Source organism: Lepidothrix coronata, unplaced genomic scaffold (genome assembly GCF_001604755.1).
Source record: "Lepidothrix coronata isolate B3197 unplaced genomic scaffold, Lepidothrix_coronata-1.0 Scaffold71, whole genome shotgun sequence".
NCBI lineage: Eukaryota > Metazoa > Chordata > Aves > Passeriformes > Pipridae > Lepidothrix > Lepidothrix coronata.
The window spans coordinates 5,276,993-5,299,351 of record NW_016690251.1 but is presented as its reverse complement, the minus strand read 5'-3'; the positions used below and the strand labels follow the sequence as shown (position 1 = coordinate 5,299,351).

The following is a 22,359-nucleotide window of genomic DNA, read 5'->3' as shown; positions in this document are numbered from 1 at the left end:
AATTATGTGTGAAGGTTGTGCTGATGCCTCTAATATTTTTATAGATTTGTCAGATTCTGCAATGCAATCTGACATATTAGTGAGAGTAAATAGCTTCCCTTCTGCATTTCATTTGCATTGTGAGTCTGTATCAGGGTATGATATTGTTTTTATAGGGGAACTTGTACTTGGTGTGTTATTTTTGCATGGAAAATGTTTGATATTTCAGCATTGCTGAGTGTTGATTGTGTCCTAGATCTTGTGAGTTATCTTTTGGCAAGATCTTTTGAGTTATCCTTGTCTTGATTATGTTGCACATATGATCTGTCACAGCCTCTCAACAATAGGAAAGAGTATTTGAGACTTTTTATGGGTAATTAGTTCTCAGGCTTGTGTTAAAACGCTGTCTGAAAGAACCTTCTTCATACATCATTTTCTGGTTAATCTAGTGTTTACCTTTTCCTTCCCTTGTATTTGTTCCATTAGAATACATTGTAATGTGTTCAATTGGATTCACCTGTTGCAAGGCAATTTTGGTATAATTAATGCTGTTAATTAATCTGGCTTGAAACAGCACTCCAAATTGAGAGGATGTTTCTGTGATTGCAGACTGAGAAGTATCTCCACCAAGTTTTTCTCCCTTCAGTAGTTCAGGCTAAAAGTAAATGAGCACGAGTGAAAATGGCCTAGAAAATAAGCAAACCAGCTGCTCCTCAGTGAACAACCTGGAGTATTCCTGGAGTATTCCTATAGCCCGTTCAGCCTTGCTGCAAGCCAGAGTATCTCTGTGTTGATACCCAGACTTACTCCTTTGTTCATTCCAGCTACTGCCCTAATTCCGAGTTCCCACAATCCCTGTGTTGTTTTAAGTCCCTTTTGAAGTGTGCCCAGCACTGGACGGACTTTCCCTCTGTAACTGACCTTTCCTCCTGCATTTTCTTCATCCTCTCTCTCTCTCTCTCTCTCAGATGGTGCATCCTGGAAACCTCCATGAAAATTCCGTGCTGCTGCGCGGTCAGGCTGAACCCGTTTGGGTTAGAGGGGAAGGGAAGAGATGCCTCTTGAAAACAAGCAAAGGAATTGCTTACAAAAAGTGTTTGGAATGTAATACCTGAAGTCCTAAGTCCCAAAAGCTTTTTCTTGGCAGATCTGCCGATCTTTCTTTGGGAGGACTTTTCAGGGAAGTGGAGCTATTCACCTGGCACCACATACCTCCTTTGTCTGGCTCAGGCTCGGGGTCTTCTCCCGGGTTTTCTCCAAAGCTTTAATGGATTCTTTCATTCCAGCAGTGATTTGCAGTGTTCTGGTGCTCGCTGCACCCTATGGCTAAAAAGAAAAATCCCTTTCTCCCATGTCTGGATTCGTTATATTTACTCAGAAGTTGTATTTCCTTCAGGAAGCCCTTAGGCTTCAAATCCAGAAAGACCTGTGTGAGAATGCCTTTCTTTCCATGTTCTCTGACAAGAAGGGGCTGGATCACATCCTCTTGCGTTTCTGTGGGGGAAAAAGTGCTTAACTTCATACTTAAAACAAAATCATTATACCTTTAAAATTCTTTGGTATGACATTCCAGCAGCCTTTAGGGCTGTGAGGATGCACCACACAGTCATTTTACAATTATGACTTGGTAGCCTGCTCTGTTTAAATCCTTGACCTGTGCCTGTCAACTGCTGGCTGATCATTGTGAATAAATTTGTATAATCACTGTGTGCTGGCTGCTTAATAACTGCACTCCAAATGTGCAGATACCTCTTCTGGCTTAATACAATTCATCTGCTGTGACCAGCCCGTGTGCACTTGGTACTTTTGAAACATTTGCAAGTAATAGAACACACCACTGGAGCCCTAAAATGCTGAAACTTCCAGAGAAGGAAAAGATGTACTGCAAAACTGATAAACAAACAAAACCCCAAGAAAAGTACATTTCAAACAACTGGGGAAAGGCTGAGAGAATTGGAGTTGTCCAGCCTGGAAAAGGGAAGGCTTCGGAGTGACCGGATTGTGGCCTTCCAGTACCTGAAGGGAGTGACTGAAAAGATGGACAGAGGCTTTTTAGAAGAGCACAGAGTGACAGGAACAGGGGGGATGGATTCACACTGACAGGAAGTGGGTTTAGATTTGACGTCAGGAGGAAGTTCTTTGCTGTGAGGGTGGTGAGGCCCTGGCACAGCTTTCCCAGAGATGTTGTGGATGTCCCATCCCTGGAAGTGTTCAAGGCCAGGTTGGCTGGAGCTCTGAGCAGCCTGGTCTAGTGGAAGGTGTCCCTGCCCATGGCAGAGGGGTTGGAACTGTATGATCTTTAAGGTCCCTTCCAACCCAAACCATTCTGTGATTCTCTGATTCTGTTTTGTCTGTGTGTGTTGTAAATAGGGGGAAAAAAACCAAACCAAAAATTTCTTTAAAGACTACAGAAAGTTTTTCTATTTTCAGTCTGTTTTTCTAGGTTAGCAGCATGCCTTTACTCAGAATAGCCTGCAGTATTTATTTATTTCCTTGCCAATGATGCTGTCTGCATTACACAGAGAACTGAGGAAAATGGGAAGTTACAAATTCAAATACTTGTGTGAATCTGAGATGGTCACAGAATGCTCGTCAAAAAAAACCCCCCAAAACAAAACACCAAGGAAAAAAGCAGGTCCAGAGTGATATAGAGAAGGCATCTTGCTCAGCTTTGTGATTTTTCTGGTGCCGAAGGGTTGGAAGGATGTTCTGTGGAAGGCTGGTCGTTTCTTTCTCTGATCTTTCCCTCTGCTTTTAAGCATTTCCTTTGCCATCACATGAGATTGGTTGCTGAGGCAGATGGACAGCCAGTCTCACCAGTCAGTCCATTTCTGTGTTCTTTGTTGCAGCAGCAGAACATTAGGAAATAGCTCTTTAAAAATAAAATCTGATTTTCATTGCCCTTTCAGGCTTTTTATCTTATTATTAGATAAAATAATTTTTTATAATTATTTATAATTTTTTATAATTATTTATAAAATAATTATTTATCTTATTATTAGATTTTTATCTAATTATTAGATTCTTTTTCTTTTGCTGCTTCTCAGAATTTAACTTAATGTTTCCAAACAGTGCAGGAGGAGAAAAAGACTAAAAATGCACTAGACAGAGGTTGGTATGATGGAAGTAGCCTGGTGTCTTCAATAGCTGAATAGCCATCGTGGCAAGAGAGAGTTTCAGGGAGATTTTAAAGGCAGTAATGTGGATATTTACTGAGGAATGAGAGTCCTGGAATAACAGCACTGTAACATGAACAAAAATCCAGGATCAAGTAGGCATCCCAGCAACGAAATGTAGGTAAACCATTGTGTCCTTCCAAGCTGTTCATTATCCAGCTGGAAATGAAGTGCTGTGACTGCCCAGGGGGCTGAGGGAGGTGGCCAAACCCCACTTCTTCAGGGTGATACCACAGAAAAACTTGCAGGTTCTTAATAATTTGGGAAGCTGGGGGAGCAGGTTGGGAGGAATACGAGCTGAGTTTGGTTGGATAGCACAGAGTAGCCTGAACTTGCCCAGATTTGAGCTCCTGACTTCCCTTCTTGTAAACAACAACAAGCAGCTCAGTGCTGCAGGGAGGTGTTTGGGGCTGAGCTGTCTCCCTTCCATCTGGAGAGGAGTGTGGCACGTCAGGTGTCTCAGCACTAACACAATTAAAAGGAAGGGAATGGTTCCTTCACACATGCCTTAATGTCAGCAGTTTGGACCGGGGAAGAAAACTGGAAAAACACTGTTGGAGCCTTTCCTACTTTTTTTTTTTTTTTTTTTTTCCTGCCAAAAGTGTGACATTCAGACAGGTTTATCAGCCCCGTGTTTCTCTGAGCCCTTCTGCTGCTCGAGTGGGCTGACAAAAGTGTGAATCCTATTGACATTATAAATCCATCCCCAAAATTGGAGCGGAGCGCTCGGAGACTAAGAAAGGTGATGTCATAAATGTGAGATAAAACAAACACCTTCTTTATTGTTTGGTCATTAATGGGAGGAATTTGCCAGTTGTGACAGAACAACTTTTACTTGGTTTTTCCTTAGTTTTAAATGTGAGTTTCTGGTATCCCAAGGTACTTAACTAAAAAAATCTGCCAGAATTGGTGAGTTTACTGTTGGTTTGTGTTTTTGTCAAAGTAAGAATTAACTGGCTGTGTGCAATAAATGTGAGACACTTAAAATTTAACAGGTTTGTGGGTAAGTGAGCTTTATTTTGAATCATTGTTGATTCCTTTATCCATATGTTTTTTTACCAGTTTATAGCGTGGACATTGATTATGTTGGATCTTTCAGCTGCTTTTGTGATATGCTTGACTGGAACTGCATCCAGCTAAGGGCAGCCTTCTCCTAAAACAACCAGTAGGTTTTAAAATTTAATTCCCAGCACTTTTCACCATGGCAGGCAATTACTGGTGAATTTTAATGCTAAATTTGCAGGATTTCAGCTAAATAGTATTATAAAATACAAGTTTTCCATGTCTGACACCTGCCATTGTTATGAGTAGTTTTGTTCCTTGCAGCAGAATAATGATTTTGTTATGTCTTCTTAATAATTTTCATTAAATTCCCTCTGCTTTGGAGTGAGGAGGACCCCAAATTTTAATTCTGGCTGAAATGTGCGTGCTCAGCATGTTGATTCTGAAGAAATGAAGGCACTCTACAGAGACTGTGGATTGACACATTAGGTAATCAGTCACTTAAGCAACAAGACTTACAGCTCTCATTTTGGTCTTGATTTAAGTCAGGTGTAGGCACTGAGAGTTTCTAAAAATAAGAATATTTAAGGAACTGTAAGTGTAGATTGTCTGTGGTGAAATGTGAACCTAATTCAGAGACCTAGCCATCTCAAAATAAATGGTTCATCTCAAAATAAATGGTTCATCTGTGCTTTTTGTGTTTGAAATGGAGAATTTTAAGGCCTAAAACAGATGATGCTTTTAAACTCCACGAGATCATGGCCAGGAAGTGCTGTATAATTGCTAAGTATTTAAAATTAATTATGTTGGAGGCCTATAAACCAGTGCATTGATTGAAAATCTTCAGTTCATTAAACTTCCAGGCCATCTCTGTGATATAAACTGCCGTCCCAGCACGGCCTGGCATCTGTGTTGGGATCGTTTTTAGATGCCCACCTTTGTTCATGAGACCAGCAGCTGTTGTCTCTTGCTGGGCAGGATTTATTTCCCCCTGGCATCGCTCTCAGAGGGGCAGTTTCAACTTTGGCAGCACTTGCTTACAATGAACTTCTTAGAGGTACTTTTTTTTTTTGCAGGATGAGATTGGGTTTTGCTGCCAGTTGGGTTTTTTTGGGTTGTTATTTGGGGGTTCAGTGGGGGTTTTTTTTGTCTGTTGTGGGTTTTGTTTCCCTTCTGGTTGCCTCACACATCCTTGCAATGGATGTTTTTGAAAGGTCCACAACGATTGAGGACATGTTTAGCAGAGATTTGCTCCAGTCTGGGCAAAGCAGCTTCCTCTTGTGTCCCTCTAGCAGTGTCTCTGATATAAGGACATTATTCTGGTTTTATCCACTCCTGGCATTTGCCCTGTGGAGGAAGGAACAGCACCATTTCCTGGATAAATCAGGCACAGGTGACTTAGTTAAATAATTAAACCTCCTGAATTTTGCTGCTGAAAAGGAGGAATAAAAATCTGGGAAAGCACCAGAGAACAGGTATTACTATGGAAAAAAAGAATAGATGGACTCTTGAAATGGAACACAATCAATCTGCATATGTTGTTTACATCAGAGCTTCACTTTGTTCAGACTCTCGCACAAGGTCAGAAAAGAAATTTGGGCCTTATTATTCCTGGGGGAGTTTATATTTTTTTGCTGTGGTGTTTGATTACCTTACCCTTTTTTATTACCATCTGCAATGCAAGGCTAGTTTTGCTGAGGTTATTTTTTTTTTTTAAGCAGCATCCCATGATACCCTTAATTCTGTGTTTCCTGCGCTTTTGCTTCATTTGCAATTTTAAGAGATTTTTCTATAAGAAATAGGTTTGTTCTGTATTGTACACCAGTAAATTAGCTAGGTTTTTTATAACTATATAACTTTAACCCCTTAATTCTGGAGAACAAATGCAATTGCTTCACAATAAATTAAATAAGAAGGGATTTAACCTGTTACACCCGTCAGCGTGCAGTGAGAAGGATGGTCAAAGATTCCATATTCCACATTGTTATTAATACACTGTCCTTTTGCATAAGAGTTTTATTTTGATACTTGATTTTGTTCATCTATTTTATGCAATTATTTCCATGTGACTTCACTGTGTGAGCAATGCCATTGACTGCAGCAGCTTTGAAAGGTGTTTTTCTTCATTAATGGCTTCTGCTGAATTGTTGGGAGAACAAAATGCTGTTCCTGGTGGCTCCTAAAACTTGTGGAAGCACGCAAGAGAATTGCTAATATTATTTTTCATGGAAAAGATTCAGAGCAGTACTTTTAATAGCTTTACACAAGCGTGACCAGCTTGAACTATGGAGCTGAATCTGAAGGTTCTTGAGCCATCAAAATATAGTTCACGTTTCTAGGTCTTCAAAACTGAGAATCCCCTTCCCTGTGCTTGTCCAGGAGGGCGCATGAGGGAAGAGAGACCAAAATCCTTAGAAATAGGTTGGTTTATAAGCTTGAAACCTGTTCCAAGAAGCACAGTCTCAATGAGGATGGTTGCAAGCCCTGCCTTCAGTGCCTTCAAGTGTTGATGATTAATCACTGTCAGAATGGAGACAGGATTTCTTGCCAGTGATGACTAACAGTTTTTTATTTGGGTTTTCCCATGTCTGTCCCAGAGCTGTGAAGTGGCAGGTCACTTGTGTATGGAAATTACCCAAAGCATGTATGTGATCTCCGTGAACCTCGATGGGAAGGCAGCCTGTGGAAAAAAGTGAGGCAGAGTGAGGGCATTTTCCATTGGTTGTAGAAAGCAGCGACAAGGCAAAGTTTTATCACGGCCCTGTGAGGCCAAGTCAGAGTTGACCATAAGGGTCTGGGCTTTTCAGGCAGCTGCACAAAGAAGTTCTAGGGAAGGAACAGTGGGATATGATGGAAAATTTCTCAGCTCTGGTTAGAAGAATGCAGATGAGCAGCTATCCAGCAAACAGATGATTCAGATGAGATCTCTGAAACCAGTGTATCGAAGGTTCTTCACCGTCCTATTCATTTGGCAGCATGACATTATTATCACATAAATCTCTTTTTTCTTACTACACAATACCAATGTATCTTTGGCCATCATTTTTCCCTCCTGAGGTTGTTGTCATTATCTGTAATTTCCACAAAGTTTCCATGTTAACAGGGCTTACCTCTCTGTACACTGGCATTACCAGTTGTTGCACAGGTCCAACAAACAAAATAGCTCATGTGAATGTTTTGTGAATTCCTGTTTCATGCTTTTTTTTTAATTAATGCAGCTAAGACATGTTTTAGCAGAGTCTAAAATCACATTCAGATTTGTTAATCCCCTCTACCTTTCCTTTGCCAATTATTTTCTTTGTGTTATGCAGAGTGCTCAGATTTGGCAATATATTTCACTGCTTGGGTTTTGTTTTAAGAATTATTAAACCTGTGTTCTGCAGCGTATATTAGATTATATTATTGGAAACAGAGTATTTCTAGCAGGATTTATTGAATTATCATATTAAATGAAAAATGTGTACATAGACCACAGGTCATCTCTGTTCATATATTTAATAAAGTATGGAAAAAAGAGGTTGTTTTGAGAACTTTGAGTGGTTTAGTGTTTGGGTTTTCTCTTTGCTGGTGTTCTCTCCCCTCCTTCATTCTTCTGTGTCAGTCACTGACGTACATCAAATGCTAATTTCTACTTTTCCATCCATGCCTGTCTGGATTATTCAATCACTTCATGTTGTGCCACCTTTATAAGGGAGGTTTGCACATCTACTTTTTCAGGTTTGGCAGATGTCTTCCCTTGTCCTTGTCGTGTGTCAGGATTGGTTGTGATGGAATTGATTTTCCTGTTAAGAATTCAATTTCTTTTCAATTAGTCTTTCATCTTTCTGGAGGCTTCTTGGATTGCAGAGGCTGGACACAGACCTGTGTGGAACCAGCTCCAGGAAGCCACTGATAGACTGCCTGTATCATGGTTTCCTTTGTCCAGTACTCCTGGGGTGAAAGGCTTCTTCCTCTGTAAAGAATCATGCAGAAAGTGCTGGGTTTATGTTGGTGTCTCAGGAAATAGTGATGTTGGTAAAGATTGTGGTGGTGGTGCTTATAAAATTATACTTGAGGTTGGTTTCAGTGCATACAGGTTTGGGAAAGCATTTACTAATTAAGTGAAAATAATTAAATCGGATGTTGTGAGCACAGGAGGGATTTCAAACGTTCTTTTTTCCCCTCGAGGTTACAAAATATTACTCTTGCATTAGCATCTTAGAGTCTCTTGAGCAGAGATTTTGGGTAAGTTAAAACCAAGTTCAGCTAAGGCAGAGCAAGAAGAGATAGGGAGTGCACAACATGCTCACAGCTGGTGGCTTGGCATCCATGTTCTTTTCAGTAAGAAAGTTTTAGAAAACTCCACTGAAAGTGCAACATCACATGATTCTTAATTATCTTTCTGTCTAATATAAAGTATTTCAGTTTGAAAATCAGTGGCACTGTGGCCAGGATGAGGATGGAGTACCAGGAGCTGCTTATCCAATTTGACTGGGTCACCTGAACGTCAGCTCTGGCACAGAACTCTTTAGAAAAGGCAGTCAGGATTTTAACACTCAGTAGGAGAACGTTTCATCCATTTGAAGATGTTTTCTGCCTCTCCACTTGAGATATGTGGCTTCAGGAAACACTCAACACCTTACAAAGCCAGCTGTGCCTTTGATGCAGGAAGGCCACTCGTGGTTTCCATTGCAGCTTCAAAATCCATCCTGCAGTAAGGGCTTTTCCTGCTCCCCTGTATCCCGGTGGGCAGGGAGTGCTCAGCAGGGATGCTGAGTGCCCAACCCTTGGATTGCCCAAATCTGAGCCCAGATCTACAGTTTGTGCTGTGCATCTCTTGGAAGCCCATCCACACCTGGCTTTTCAACCCTGTTCTGGTTTAACTGCTTCCAATAAGCTCTTGGGTACTGCTTTAACTTTGAGCTGGTAAAACCTGAAAGAAAATCTGAAATAAGTATAGAATGATACGCATCCAGAATCTTTCTTTTCTCCATAAGTATTTGTTCAGCCTTTATACCTGAGCTCAACCTTTTTGAGTGGATATTGTAATTTATATGATGATTATTTCTCCCAGTTGAACTCTGTCGTTGCTGCTGAATTAGGGCCCTGCTGTAGTTAATATGTTCATGCATAAACAATTTCCCTTATTATTTTGTATCCTGTTTCTCAAACTTTTTTGCTATAATTACAGTAAATGATTTCTTGGATTGCATGTTGAGAGGGCAGAATTGCTGTGCCAGCAGCCTTGGTTTATTCTTTTGCTGGCTCCTGAGGGTAATAAGATCTATGCACTCTACTAATTTTCTTGCATACTTAGCTGCAATTGCAACCTTTAGTAATTATTTTTTAATTAACTCTGAAGTGTTGCATGAATAATGCAAAATTAAAAAAAAAAGTGTAAAAAGGAAAAAAGGTCAACATTAGGGTTTTTTTTAATATTTCAAACCCATAAGCATTATTTCTTGGAATTTTTGTGTAAGGCACTAGTGGGACAGCGACATTAAATGATTTGCACAATTGTAGAAGTATCAGAGGTGTGTAGTAAAAGAGATGGGGATCACACTTGTTTTCAGAATTTGTACTGAGAATTTCTTAGAGCCTTGAATAAACCCCTTTTCTAACACTGAAATTTTTATTCTGCTTTACCTTTTCTGGATGTTCTCTTTCCAGTTAGCAACAAGTTGACTAACTATTATGTTTTTGAAAAACGCACAGACTGAAAAAAAAATTATATATGTTTGGATGTCGACCTGGAGATCGGTGGGTCTGTGGATGTGAAAATGGGCAGTAAATGTTTGTGATGATCTATTTGAGTGAAATGTGAGAACTGGGGTTTCTTGACCGCGTGTTTTTTGGTTTTTTTTTTTTGCAGTGGATGGCTGCATACACAGAGCTGCTGGGCCCTGCTTGGTTGCTGAGTGTCGGAACCTGAGTGGGTGTGAGACCGGCCAGGCCAAAATCACCTGTGGGTACGACCTGCCTGCCAAATGTAAGTCAGCCTTTCCTCAGAGTTTTCCTTCTCAACACGTGCTGCTGGTGTGCAGCCTCCATTTCCCTCTGGTCTGATTCAACGAGGTATTCATTTGACAGAATTAGCAGGGGGACTTAATTAAGCATGTTCTGTAATGATGTTCTTCCCCACAAAGCCATCCAGGCCTTTCCAAGCGATTATTTCACCTGCGTTATCCGATGGAAACCTCCGTGTCTCTGAAATATAAAGCGTTTCTTTCATGTTTGTTTTTCTCTTTGCAAGCTAAAACACATCCTTTCATATGCATAATAAAGGATTGGAAATGCTCTATGAGGTATGAACAAAATATACATTATCATATTTAAGCTGCGCGGAGACAGCTTTTGGAAGTGCTGCATATTTCATCTTCCTCGTGCAGATTCCTTGATCGGGAATACTTTGAGAGCCCAGGAGATCAAAGTCATGCATTGTGTTTTCAGCTGCTACGTGGCATCTGATTGGCAATTAGTGCAAAGGCATCTGTCACACTTCAGCTTTCAACAGAGTGCAGCTCCGTGCTGGAATGTTTTTGCGCTTTGAAAGTGGAATTGTCAGAATTCCAGTCCTGTTTCAAGTAGGAAGACGGTGGTTTGACCGTGTTGTGTGGATGCTGAGCTTGTCTTGGAAAACACTTCCGTGTTGACAGCACATTGGTCAGCCAGCGAGGATAAAAAGTGGGAAATCTTTGCAATTTAGGATCTTACAGAATAGTATATTAAGATATGAAGATAAAAGTACCAAGAAGCCTTTGCAAACAGCAATATATATATATATATATAAAATATCTCTCTCTCTCTATTTATATATATATTTATATATATATATTTATATTATATATAAATATAATCAATAATAAATAAATAAATATTTTTAATATATTTTTATATATATATAAAATCTAGTTATAACTAGAATTCAAGCTCTTTTTTTTTGTATGCAGGTTGCAGCAGGATCATGTCTCAGTCAAAAATATTCAAATCTCTCTGAATTGTGATGGAAAACCAAATGCTCACTGCACTATCAGGTTCCCTTTAGGTTTCTGTGGCTCTTAATGCCACGAGAAAACTGTGTTCCCAGTCATTTTTTGGCACCTTCTATGATGATGATAACAAGAGCTTCCAATTTTTTCCTTGACAGTGGGAATTACTATGTGCAGAAAAACTTTGGTTTACTTTATATGTAGTTTTACCACATGTTAATGGTTATTTATGAAAGGTTAATTTGACCAGAGGTCAGGGAAATTTTGGAGGAAAATTCAGTGTTAGGTTGGATTTATGTATGGCCCGAATCTTTACCAGATTCCCATAAAAGGGATAGAATTGTTGAATAACGCATTGTAATTTGCCCTACAGGAGATTTTTGATATTTAATTCTACCTCTTATACAAAATAATATCTTGGGAAGGGCAGAAAAGCTGCCCATCCACAGGTGCATAATTCCTCTCATGTATTTTAGTGGGATAACAAAGATAATAAAGCACTTGATGTTAGAGAGAGGAAGGGTCATGTCTGAGGTGTGACCTCCCTTCGGATTTTATAGCAGTTCAAGGGGTTGCTTGAGTTTGCTCCTGTTTGAAGGCTGTAGGAAAATTTTTGTTCCTCATGTAGGAATAACAAACAAAAAAATGAGAAACCCCATTATCACCTGAAGGTGGAAACAAAACCTGTAACCAGACGTGGAGAAAAGTCAATATTCTGCTTAATCAGTATTATTAGAAATTGAAATTGCATCAAAGCCACATCTGATTGTATCTGATTGTGCATCAACATGAGAGGGGGAAAGGTCTGCGGAGGGAAACATGCAGTTTGCATGCAAAGGCTGAGAATGAAAAACTCTTGATTTCTTTACTTTTTCTCCTTAAAACATATTTGTGTTCACCAACCGTTGTTTTCCTTTCCCTTTCCCTTTAGAAGCTTTAGGTTGTAGGCTCATGGAATCATTGTACCTTTTACACCATTCATCTGAGAGCCATCAAACAATCAAGACTCTGGTTTGATATTTTAGAGAGCTGTAAAGCCACTGGATGTCTTCAGTCACTCTCTGTCACTTTGTGTTAAGAGCAGGACAGTTTAACTGTGGAAGCTGTTTTACGTTTGGCTTTCGTGAGGAGACCAGCACCGTGATGGGGGGTCTGGACTTCCCCATCCCAATCCACTGCCAGGGAATGTTGTCAGCCAGCTGAGGGTTGTGGTTGACTGGTAACTTCCAGCTTTCACAAGGAGCTTGCTTTCCATTTCTCTCTTTGTGTACAGGAGACCAACTACAATAATTCATTAACATTCTGAGTAGTAAACGGTTTATTCTGTTGTATCTGCTCTTCTCGTGACTGTGCTTGGATAAACAGTTATAGCAAATATGAAATGCGTTTCATTTGATGAATTGTTGGGGATTTCTTCTGTTATTTAACAGAATTGCAAATGTTACAATTCTGTTTCCTGCCCCTGGGATTTTCCCCTCTCGAGTTCTCGGTCTCGAAATGCTTTGCTTGGAAACAGCTTGCTGAATTCAGCAAAGCTGCTCTGGGATGGAGCAGCCTGTGTGTGCTGCAGGATGCAGGACTTGGGCTTCAGCTCAGGACTCCATATTAAAGAAGATTTAGCATTCAGAGTTCATGCAGCATATTGCTTTGCTTTGTAGAAAACTTGGAGGAAGCTGGAATTAAATTTGGCACTGAAGGGAAGGTGTGCTTTGCTAGGAAGGTGGTAGTTGGTAAATAAAACCCACTGTGGCAATCTCCTTTATGATCTATTGTATTTTTATGGAATACTTTGCTGTATTTACTTAGCTTAAGTAAGAGCAGGTCTGACAAATAATGTCTTCACGGTGGAAAAATTGAAAAATAATATCTGATTGAAAAATAATATCTAACTGAGTAATGTAAATGTATAGGCTGACTTTCTGTGATTTCTTCTTGGTGTCTCTGAGATCAGTTTGTGAAATACTTTTCCTCAGCTCTTTATTCTAATAACGTGAACAGACCAAGACTAACACGTTTACAGCCTGGAGATGTTGCTTTATGAACTTTTCAACGTACGCACTTTTTTTTTTTTTTAATGCCAAAAAGTAGTGTGTTTGAAAATAGAAATGAAGTGAAATTGAATTTTCTCATTACCAGTTAATGTAACATTCTGTACAGTTTTGCAGCAGTCAGTGTAATCACCATCTGCCTCCCGTGCTGCAAAAGCCTACACAAAGCCCCCCCAAATGCCACCAGAGTTGTTTGCTGAATCCATAATTTGGTTGATGTCATCTATTGTTGTTTTTCAGCAAACACCTTTGCAGGCACCCAAGTTTCCACAGTGCTCAGGAGGGCTGAAAAAGGCAGTGCCTTTGCTCTGAGATGGTTTCCTTTAATGCTGTCCCAGACCCATCATCAATTATTTAACTTCTGTACTTCATATTGTTGTTCCTTTTAAAGGACGGTTCATTCTAAATATTGTTCAACTGATCCTCAAACACTGAGCAGTGCTCTGATACTGTCATGCTTTAAATAACAGATGAACAGTATCTGTTTTAAAGCTCCACAAATGCTTGTTTTCTTTCTCATTTGATTAATAGTCTCAGTTGGCTCCACTGGCAGAAAATGGTCTGGATGTAAATTGTGTTTATGGCTGGAATGAGGGGTCCATAACAACCCTGTGGCTTGTTATCTGCTTGCAGAGGTTTCACTATAAAAAAGGACCCTGTCAGAACACATTAGAGAATAAAGTCCCATCCTGCCTGGTATTTAACAGCCTTAAACCCAACTGAAAACCAGCACAGGTAAGTGGCACCCTGACCTTGGCAGGAAAGGGCCCCCAAACTAACTTTTTTTTTCTATTGTTGCTGAGTCTGGTAACAGTTTCTTTCTTTTTCTGAAAAAAAAATATTTGATAATAAACCCCCTAAACTAGGAAAATAAAATCTTACAGCCTCTAGTATGGGATAGAACCAACCAGCAGTAAATCTGAAAGGTGGACTTGCAGTGGAGGTGCCTTGCTGGAAATGCTGGGCACTTTCTAATGCGGTGGTTTATGTTCTTAATAAATCTGTAATATTTCGAATAATTTTTTCTGTTTGCTTGATATTTTTAGTGCTTTAAGCACTGTCCCTGAGTAAATACCATATATAGCAAGTCTTCTGGTCCAAAGTCACTGTGTAGATCAGCCTGGAGTAATAATGTGAATGTGCTCTCAGAGACAGTTCCTGCTGGGAAATAAGTAGTTAGGAGGAGTGCTAGTATTAAACACAGTAGGAGGAATCAGCTTTCAAATTTGTTTAATCAGATTAAAAAGTGGAGATTAGAAAGTAGAGATTAAAAAGTGTGCTTCAGTTGCATAGACATAATTTCCAGTATTTAAAAGATGAATATTTACAGGGTATTATTTTAAAGTAAGGGTGCAAGGGTAGTGATTTTTAAATCTCTCCTTATTTTCTTGGAGATTGGTCACAGAGCTGTAATTAAAAGGTTGATTGTGCAGAAATGGAACTCAAAAACTGACCAGTTGGAAAAATGGGGCATAATGTTCAAGGCTATTATTTAAATGTCCAGAATTTCACAAAGAGCTTTGTTTGTTTACTTACTTTCATAACTTTGGTTTATAAAATAATACATGAGTTTTGTTTCAAATGATACTAAACTTCTGATATGCAGGAGTTGGAGAATTGTTTTCTTTTGTGTGGTTCTGATGGTTGTTCATTTTGATACCTCCCTATTTATTCTGGGAATAGGTAGGTCTGGGAATTGGTAAATATGTTTGGAAATTGGAAAGGGAGATATTAAAAGTGAACAATATGTGGACAAGACAGGATTGCTTAGGGATGACTAACTTGGCTACCAACTCCCAGCTAGTCAAGATCTTCTCCCACAGCTCATGCCTAACCAGACTAAATTTGATCAAATGTCAGTTGAAAAAGGGCTGCTGATAAGCCCAAGGGGACACAATCATTAACAGAACATAAACTCATGAATGTTATGAAGGTTTTCCAGGAGGGATGTCTTTCTACTCTTTATCTGAGCTGAATAGCATCACGTTATGGTCACAGTGTGCCCAGGCTGTGGGACACCTCCTGGAAAAAAAAAAAACATAGCTGGAAAAACTCTGGATAGGTATTTCCTTAAGCAGCACTGTTTGCCATTCCTTTAAATCTTTCTCATTGCTTAAATATTTAAAACTAATTTGAAAATTAAGCAAAGCAAGTTAACACTAATCAAAGGCCCGGGACCCCTTTTTCTTGAGCGATATTTTTGCTGTTCAGATTCCTTTGGGAAAGGTTTTCTTTATGGTTAACAAAACCACTTACCACATATTTATGTTTTTCTTCTGAGTAGTGTCTAGGTTTCAAAGGTGTTTTCTTTTAATAAGCTCATGTTATATATTTTATGACTATTTTGAAAATAAGTGCAGTCATGTCTTTATTGTGTTTTAATTTGATCTAATTGGCTCCAGTCATCTTAATGACCTGCTATATTCACCATGAGCACTCACATCCATTGCATATGCTGTAAATGTGTTGGAAGGGAAATATTAATGATTATTTCTTTGGTCTAAAACCTGCTTAGATTTTAGAGAGGGTTTTATGGGTATTGTAAAGCTTTATGGCTTGTCTCTCCCTTACATACACCCCCACATCCCCCACACATACAGGAAGGGAGAAGAGGACTCGTGGGGATGATGGGGAATGCATTTATCAACTCCAGCTAAATAAGTTCAAACATCTCCTTCTCTTCCAAGTCTGCTCAGGGTCTGTCATCAGTTGGGCAGAAAAGGGGCAAGTGCTGTAGCTCCCAGTGGTTACGAATCCGCAAGAACCTTCTGTCACAAGACTATGTGGTCTTTGTTCTTGGGTTTGAGCCAAGCTCAGGCACATTTTTTTAATGGATGGATTCTTTAAAATTTAATTTGTGAATGGACCCCATGTGTGTTTGTCAGTGCCCTGTGCTGTGGCCAAATCCTGGCAGGCACTGCTGGAAGCTGCCGTTCCACATCCAGTTGTTCCATTACAAATGTCTGCGTTGTGGCTGAAGGAAATGTTTCACTATCGATCCTCCTCTTCTGGCCATCACTTGTTGCGGTCTGAACCCTGAACTCCAGGGCAAGAAGTGGGCACAGAGAACTTTTAGAGGAGGGCTGAACCATTTGCTCGGTAACTGGGTGCACCAGGGGCGTGTCACGTGTGGGTTAATGCGCTGTGATGGCAGGCGGTGGAAACCTGGGGCCGGGAATTTCTCTCCGCGGCATTCCTTCTGTAATTCTGGATATCTGTCCTTTCTGCAAAGGTCTAATTGTTGGTGTTACTGAAAGCAGTCACAGAGCTGAGTTTGCAGGGGGGGTTGTTGGGCACAGCAGCCCGCGGGGTTTGGTGCCACAGATCCCTGGCGTCGGCATCCAGCACGCTGGAAACCCCCTCGATGGAACAGAGAGTGAAAACACACAAGGTGTAAACACTTTCCTAATGACTAATTTATGTGTAAGGTGCTATTTAAAACCTCTCCTAATTTGGTGCAAAATAATTTGTGCTGGAATATGCCTTTCCACACTGGTGGAGAGTCATTCCTCAGGTATGTTGGCACTGGAGCAGGGTGTTGTGCCCCTTAAGGCTCATATATTTGATTTCCTCCATACTTGGATAGAGTTGGTCCTTTTTACTCAAATAATAAGAATAATAATAAAATGTCTGATGCATGGAATGAAAATAAACAAAATTCTCATCACTACAGTCAGCTGACAAGGAGAAGGGGTTGGAATGGGATGTAATGGAGATGTTTATGCTCCTTTAACTGCAGTGGTTGCTGCTGCTCCCACTCTAATACGTTCCCTCAGAAGCCAAAGCCAACACTCAGTACTTGAAAATTATTCTTTGATGCATGAGATTTTGTCTGCCTGAATTTTGCTTGTCTCATTTTAAATGGTGATAGAAATTGCTTACTGTAGTAAAACACAACATTAACCTCATAGTGTGTTGGCACTCTTGTGATTTATGCTGTTTTAGTCTCTGAAAAATATGCAGCCTGTCTCCCGAACCTGGATTTAGCTTAGGAAATGTGTTGGCACAGGCTTGGGGCTTGAATTGGAGCACTAACTGCTGATCCTCCATCTCCCTAGGGTAGGAAAAAGGTTTAAAATTGGAGCCTCTTGGAGGTCATTAACTTCATATCATTTCTTCAGATTAATAATAATTATATGATTGTAGCTGGAATGTTTTAAAAACTGTACAGCCCAATTTTCTTTCTTGCAAGCAAAGAACAGGGCTCCTCTTTGTGCTGAATCTGCACATTACTTAGCCAAAAATATGATGAACTATTTGCAAATGGAAATAATCAGATCATAAGTACTAAATAAGGACATTTTCTTTCTACTGCTTTGAAATAAAGCAGAAGGAATAGTATGAATGTGAAAGGTGCTATGATTTTTTTTGAGTTCTCCTTCACTCATCCACAAACCTCACTGTTCACTTGAGTTTTTATTAATTTTAATTTTATATTTTTATTTCGTTTTTCTTTTTCTGGATATATTTTGAAAGAATCACACGGACGAAAAGTGGGAGTTCTTTACCTGTAATATAATTTTTTTAGGCCAGCCTAAAGTGGATAGGATGGGAAGGTTATGTTATATGGTTTAAAAATATCTTTGTTTCACCCAGCAGATGAATGTTTGTGGCTGTTGCACAGAAACTAAGTACATGGACCAAAACATGGGGTTTTTTTGTAAAAACTGAGGTCAAACATTTGAAAAGACATCAGGTGTGAGACTGTGGGGTGTAAATAATGCTTTAATTGCCTATAGGAAAGAATCTAAATACCGATTAACCAGAGAGTGAAAAGAAATAAAATTGATATTCTTCTGTATGCTGAAGATGCTGTTTCACTGCTGGTGAAAGGATAACATCATTCAGGATGTTTTGCTTTGAAGAATGGGGCTCAAAATCACCTGGATTTTTGTTGATGTGCAGCACTAGAGTTTAGTTCCCTCTTTAGTTTAGATTTCCGACAGCATCCCTTTTTTCTTAACACTGCCTTCACACTCAGACTTTTATTTTTTTTTTTAGTTTTTTTTTTAAACATTTCATACAAGTTGAAGAACATACGTCAGGGTTTTTTTTTTTTTCATTTCTTAAAATTCTCGGATTCATTCCTTCAGTTTTTGGTATTTGTGAGTTTTCAGCAATGTTTGTGAAGAGTCTTGATCTTGATTCAGTGATCTTGAACCTTTTCCAAACATTAAAAAAAAAAAGGAAACCAAGTGATGGAGGGTATAAATTTACATCACAATATATCTGTAGCTCTACATCTATTTATCTCTGTGTGTGTTTATATTTTCTCTGTACAAGCTACTCAGGGTTGCAGATTATTTACACCATTGTCTGGCTTGAAACTCTTCTAGCATTTTTTCCCTTCTGAGTAGATGGCAATATCTTTTAGGTTAATTGGCTGTTGGGGAAAAATAGGTTCTGCGTGTTGTTGATTTTTGGCCATTTACAGAACACTTGGAGAAGTTTTTAGTGGTTGCAGCACGGGGTTCTCAGCTCACTGGACTAGAACTGAAGTTCCACTGTTGGGAATACAGAGGAACTTGAAAGTACATCATCTAAGGGGCACAGCAGTCACTCTGAGCTGGGCTTTACACCTTTCTGGATGTCTTGGAATGTTAACAGAAAACTCAAACCATGCCTAAAAAGCCCCAGCAGTACTCAGAGTGACTGGTAGTACTTCTAGGGCCAGGTTTAGGAGGAGAGTGTATTCATGAAAAATGTAATACTCTCAGGGTAAACTTTTTATGGCTCTTTCTGCCCACATGTTGGTTTGTAGGTGAGTATAATATAATTTATGCAGTAAGAAGCCAGAAGAAAGTGTTAATTAAACAACTGTCACCAACTTTGAATTACATCTAATTTTGTACTCTTTCTTAGCTCTTTGTCATGCTACAAATCTCTCTTCTGGTTCCTCAGGGAAGGAGTTACATTGAATTCCCTTTAACCTCAGGCACAGTGGTCTGAATTCTTTAATTTTCTAGTGATGTGTCAGAGAGATGGACAGAGAAAAGTTTGACCATTTTAATATTTCAATGTGGCAAAAAGGATGTGTTTGAGACATGCTTGCACACTTCTAAGTATGCTTCCTATTTAGTTTTTCAATAAAAATAGCTGGTAGCTTTCCAAGGCTTATAAATAAATAAACACACAAATGAGAAATGCTTTGCAGCGCTAAAAATAACTCCTTTGATATCTGATTACATGTCTGTCTGTCTGGATCACATTTATTTCAGTGTGACTTTATGCAGTGTTTGCATTAGAGTTAAAACTTGGGGATTGGTTCCGAGGAAGTAAGAATAGAATAAGAATATTGTTGAGATGACTTGTAGCCTGTAAACAGCAGGTCATCAAGACAAGGCTGTGAACTGCTTAAAGTACCCATGAACACAATGGAGGAAACGATTTCAGTTGAAGCTTTTTGTTTTAACAGCTGCATTATTCGATTTTAATCCTCCAGTAGAACTGGGGAAGCTCCACACATGTTGTAAGTGATGTGGGGGTGGGGGAAGAAAGCCTTGAAATTTTGGGAGGTGTCATGGATAGCAAAATAATGTCATATAATACACTCTGAAAGCCCACAGTTCTGAAAATCACAGTTCATTCAAGTAAAAGATTGCATTTGTGTCGGGTGTAATCCTGTCAGAGGTGTAATCTAGTTTAAAACAACCTTTTTTTTTTTTTTTTTTTGCTACAAAATGAAGCAGAAGTGGTCCCAGGGAAGTCTGTTCATTTAAAATTAATTTGTTGCAACACAGCCCTGTTCATGAGAAGCTGAAAGTGAAGTTCATGCAAAATTGACTGGGAAGCCATAAATATTGTTGGATTTCTTTCCCTTTAGAGAGTGGAACATAAACAGATATGGAAAACAAGTTGCTTTAAATCACAGTCTTACGCTTGGCAAAGAGAGGCAACTTCAGGGAGTGAGTTTTGGCTTTGAGCATTTGGCCACAACTGAAGGATAAAACTACCTTCCCAACTGCCAAATCCCTCCTCGCTGCTTGTTTTCTCAGGGACATGAAAACTCCCCTCTTGTTGTGATTTATTGCTAAAACATATTTATTACCTGTAGGGATTGCCACTGTTAGCATGGCAATAATTAGGGTAGAAGTAAAGAAAGTAAAGACAACTTGTATTATATAGGTTTTCCCCCCTGGGGAGTTTGAAGGCCTCAGAGAAGAGGCAGAAGATCTGTGTTGGAGGTCTCTGGGTCTTAGAGATACTTGGATGTCCTATTGCAGCTACAGATCCATGAGTCCTTTTTTCCATATGGAACTTTAATTTTGAGGGTATCTGGGTTTTTCTCCATCTAAATTCTGTTTTTAATTGTCAAATTAATGTAATTTCTAACACTTGAAGATCTCTAAAAGCACAGTAGATTTCATCTGGGTTTTTTTCCCCCCTGTCTTCTTGTTGTTGATTTTAGGCAATACTTTGTTTAGCTTTCCTACCAGATGGTTTTGTCCAAAAGAGCAGTTAGTTCATGGGTCAGAGAATCCCTTGTGATCATACACAGAAGGTGAGGCTGAAAATGAGAGAGAACTTCTTTGGTGGTTTTTTGTTTTTTTTCTTTTCAGTAGCACTATTTTAGAGGCCCAATGGCCACGACTCAGAAATCAGGGCAGCACGAATGACTAAATCCCCTGTATGGTGGGCACAGCATGTTCTGAAAGGAAATCCTCTAAGGTGGAACAAGCTTTCACCTCATACACCCAAGAGCTTGGGGGAGTTGGGCCTTTTTCACACGCTGTGATGCTCTTTGGTGTGTTGTGTCTGACTGTGGCTTAGGAAGAAATTGTAGCTGCAGAGCTCCTTCCACTGCTGCTCCTCTCCTCCTCCCAAGCAGCCCTGAGCTGTGCTCCTGCCTGCGGGGACACAGATTTGAAGTGCTTGTTTACAAATAAAAAACACCCCCCAATGTGTGGGAACCCACATGTGGGTCGGCATGACAGCAACGGGAAGGAGAAAGTTTCCCAATCTGATTGCAGTCGATTATCTTTGAATAGGAAAGGAACATAATTTTTAAGATTCTTAAGGATTTTCTGTGCGTAAAAAACATTCTTTGAATTAATTCCAACCGTGGACACGACTTTTGTGCCGAAGTAATTTACCCAGATATCAGAGGGTATCAGAGCACTTCAGGTACCATTGAACCAGCATCAGTTGGGGATAATGTTCTGTCACTGCTATTCAGTGTTGGATTTGAAGCAGGAGTGTGTAGGCAATGGCTCTGTAACCCATTATCTAATCTGCTTCCTCGTAGGAGTCCTATTTTATTAAATAAATGGCCATTCATATTAGACACAGGTGTGGTGAGTCCCTGTCTTGTGTTTTTCCAGCAGCCTGAGATTTTATGTTTCTCAGTAGGGTGAATGAATTGTTTCCTAATCTGCCCAGTATTTTATGGGAGGGAATTCAGTGGCTTTAAGTTTGGGAAAGCTTTGGGCAGGGCCAGTTGCACCAAACCCTGCTCTGAAATAAATGGTTCCAAGGTGGTCACCTCTTGATAGTGCCCTTTCTGGCCACATGTGCAGTACACATTTGCTCTTCTCCCACACTTCTCACTTTTCCATGTTATCCAACCAGCCAAATGCCTCTCCTATGGCAGAGGAACTCAATGTGTTTTTCTTTGAAGGTGGGCCTTGCCTTTAACTGTTACCTCCAGACTGTCCTTAATACAAACCAATGCTAAAGCTCCTTTGAATTATTTTGTGTTTGATTGGAGAAATCGTAGGGGAGACGTGCTGTTGTGTTTGGTAAACAATGTATTTACCTACCAGTGTTTTAAAACATAAAAGCACCCCACTGGCTTACAGTAGCTGGATGTTCAACAGCAGGAGCTGTGATTTGGCTCCAAGCCCAACATCCATTACATCCTGCACCTTTAGCCTCCAAACTGATAAAATGACAGGTGTACAATTAACAGTGTTCAATTAACTGCAGAGTCTCTGCTTTAAATGCTTCTCCTGGCAAGTGTATTATCCCTCTTCTACCTCTGCATTCCTCTGCTTCTTCAAACTTCCCTCCCTCTTTCTTGGGCAGTTGCTTTTAGTGGTGATCTCTCCATATTATTATTGTGTCTTGTCATGGATAATTTATTTTCCATCTCAGTTTTGCAACTTGTTTTAATATATGCATTTAAAGGTGATTGGCATTTCATCAGGTGTTCCATGTGCCATTTTCTCTTCCACAGATACAGGGAAT

General features: G+C 39.7%; 1 protein-coding gene across 3 annotated transcripts in view; it reads left to right on the top strand.

Moving 5' to 3' along the window:
• The window catches only part of MACROD2 (MACRO domain containing 2), an 840,118-nt gene that overhangs the window by 237,756 nt on the left and 580,003 nt on the right, over nucleotides 1-22,359 (top strand). For all 3 annotated transcript variants that reach the window (XM_017818854.1, XM_017818853.1, XM_017818855.1), the window contains exon 5: nucleotides 10,009-10,125. In XM_017818854.1, coding sequence (XP_017674343.1) covers nucleotides 10,009-10,125 — 117 coding nt within the window. The remainder of the gene's footprint in view (nucleotides 1-10,008; nucleotides 10,126-22,359) is intronic.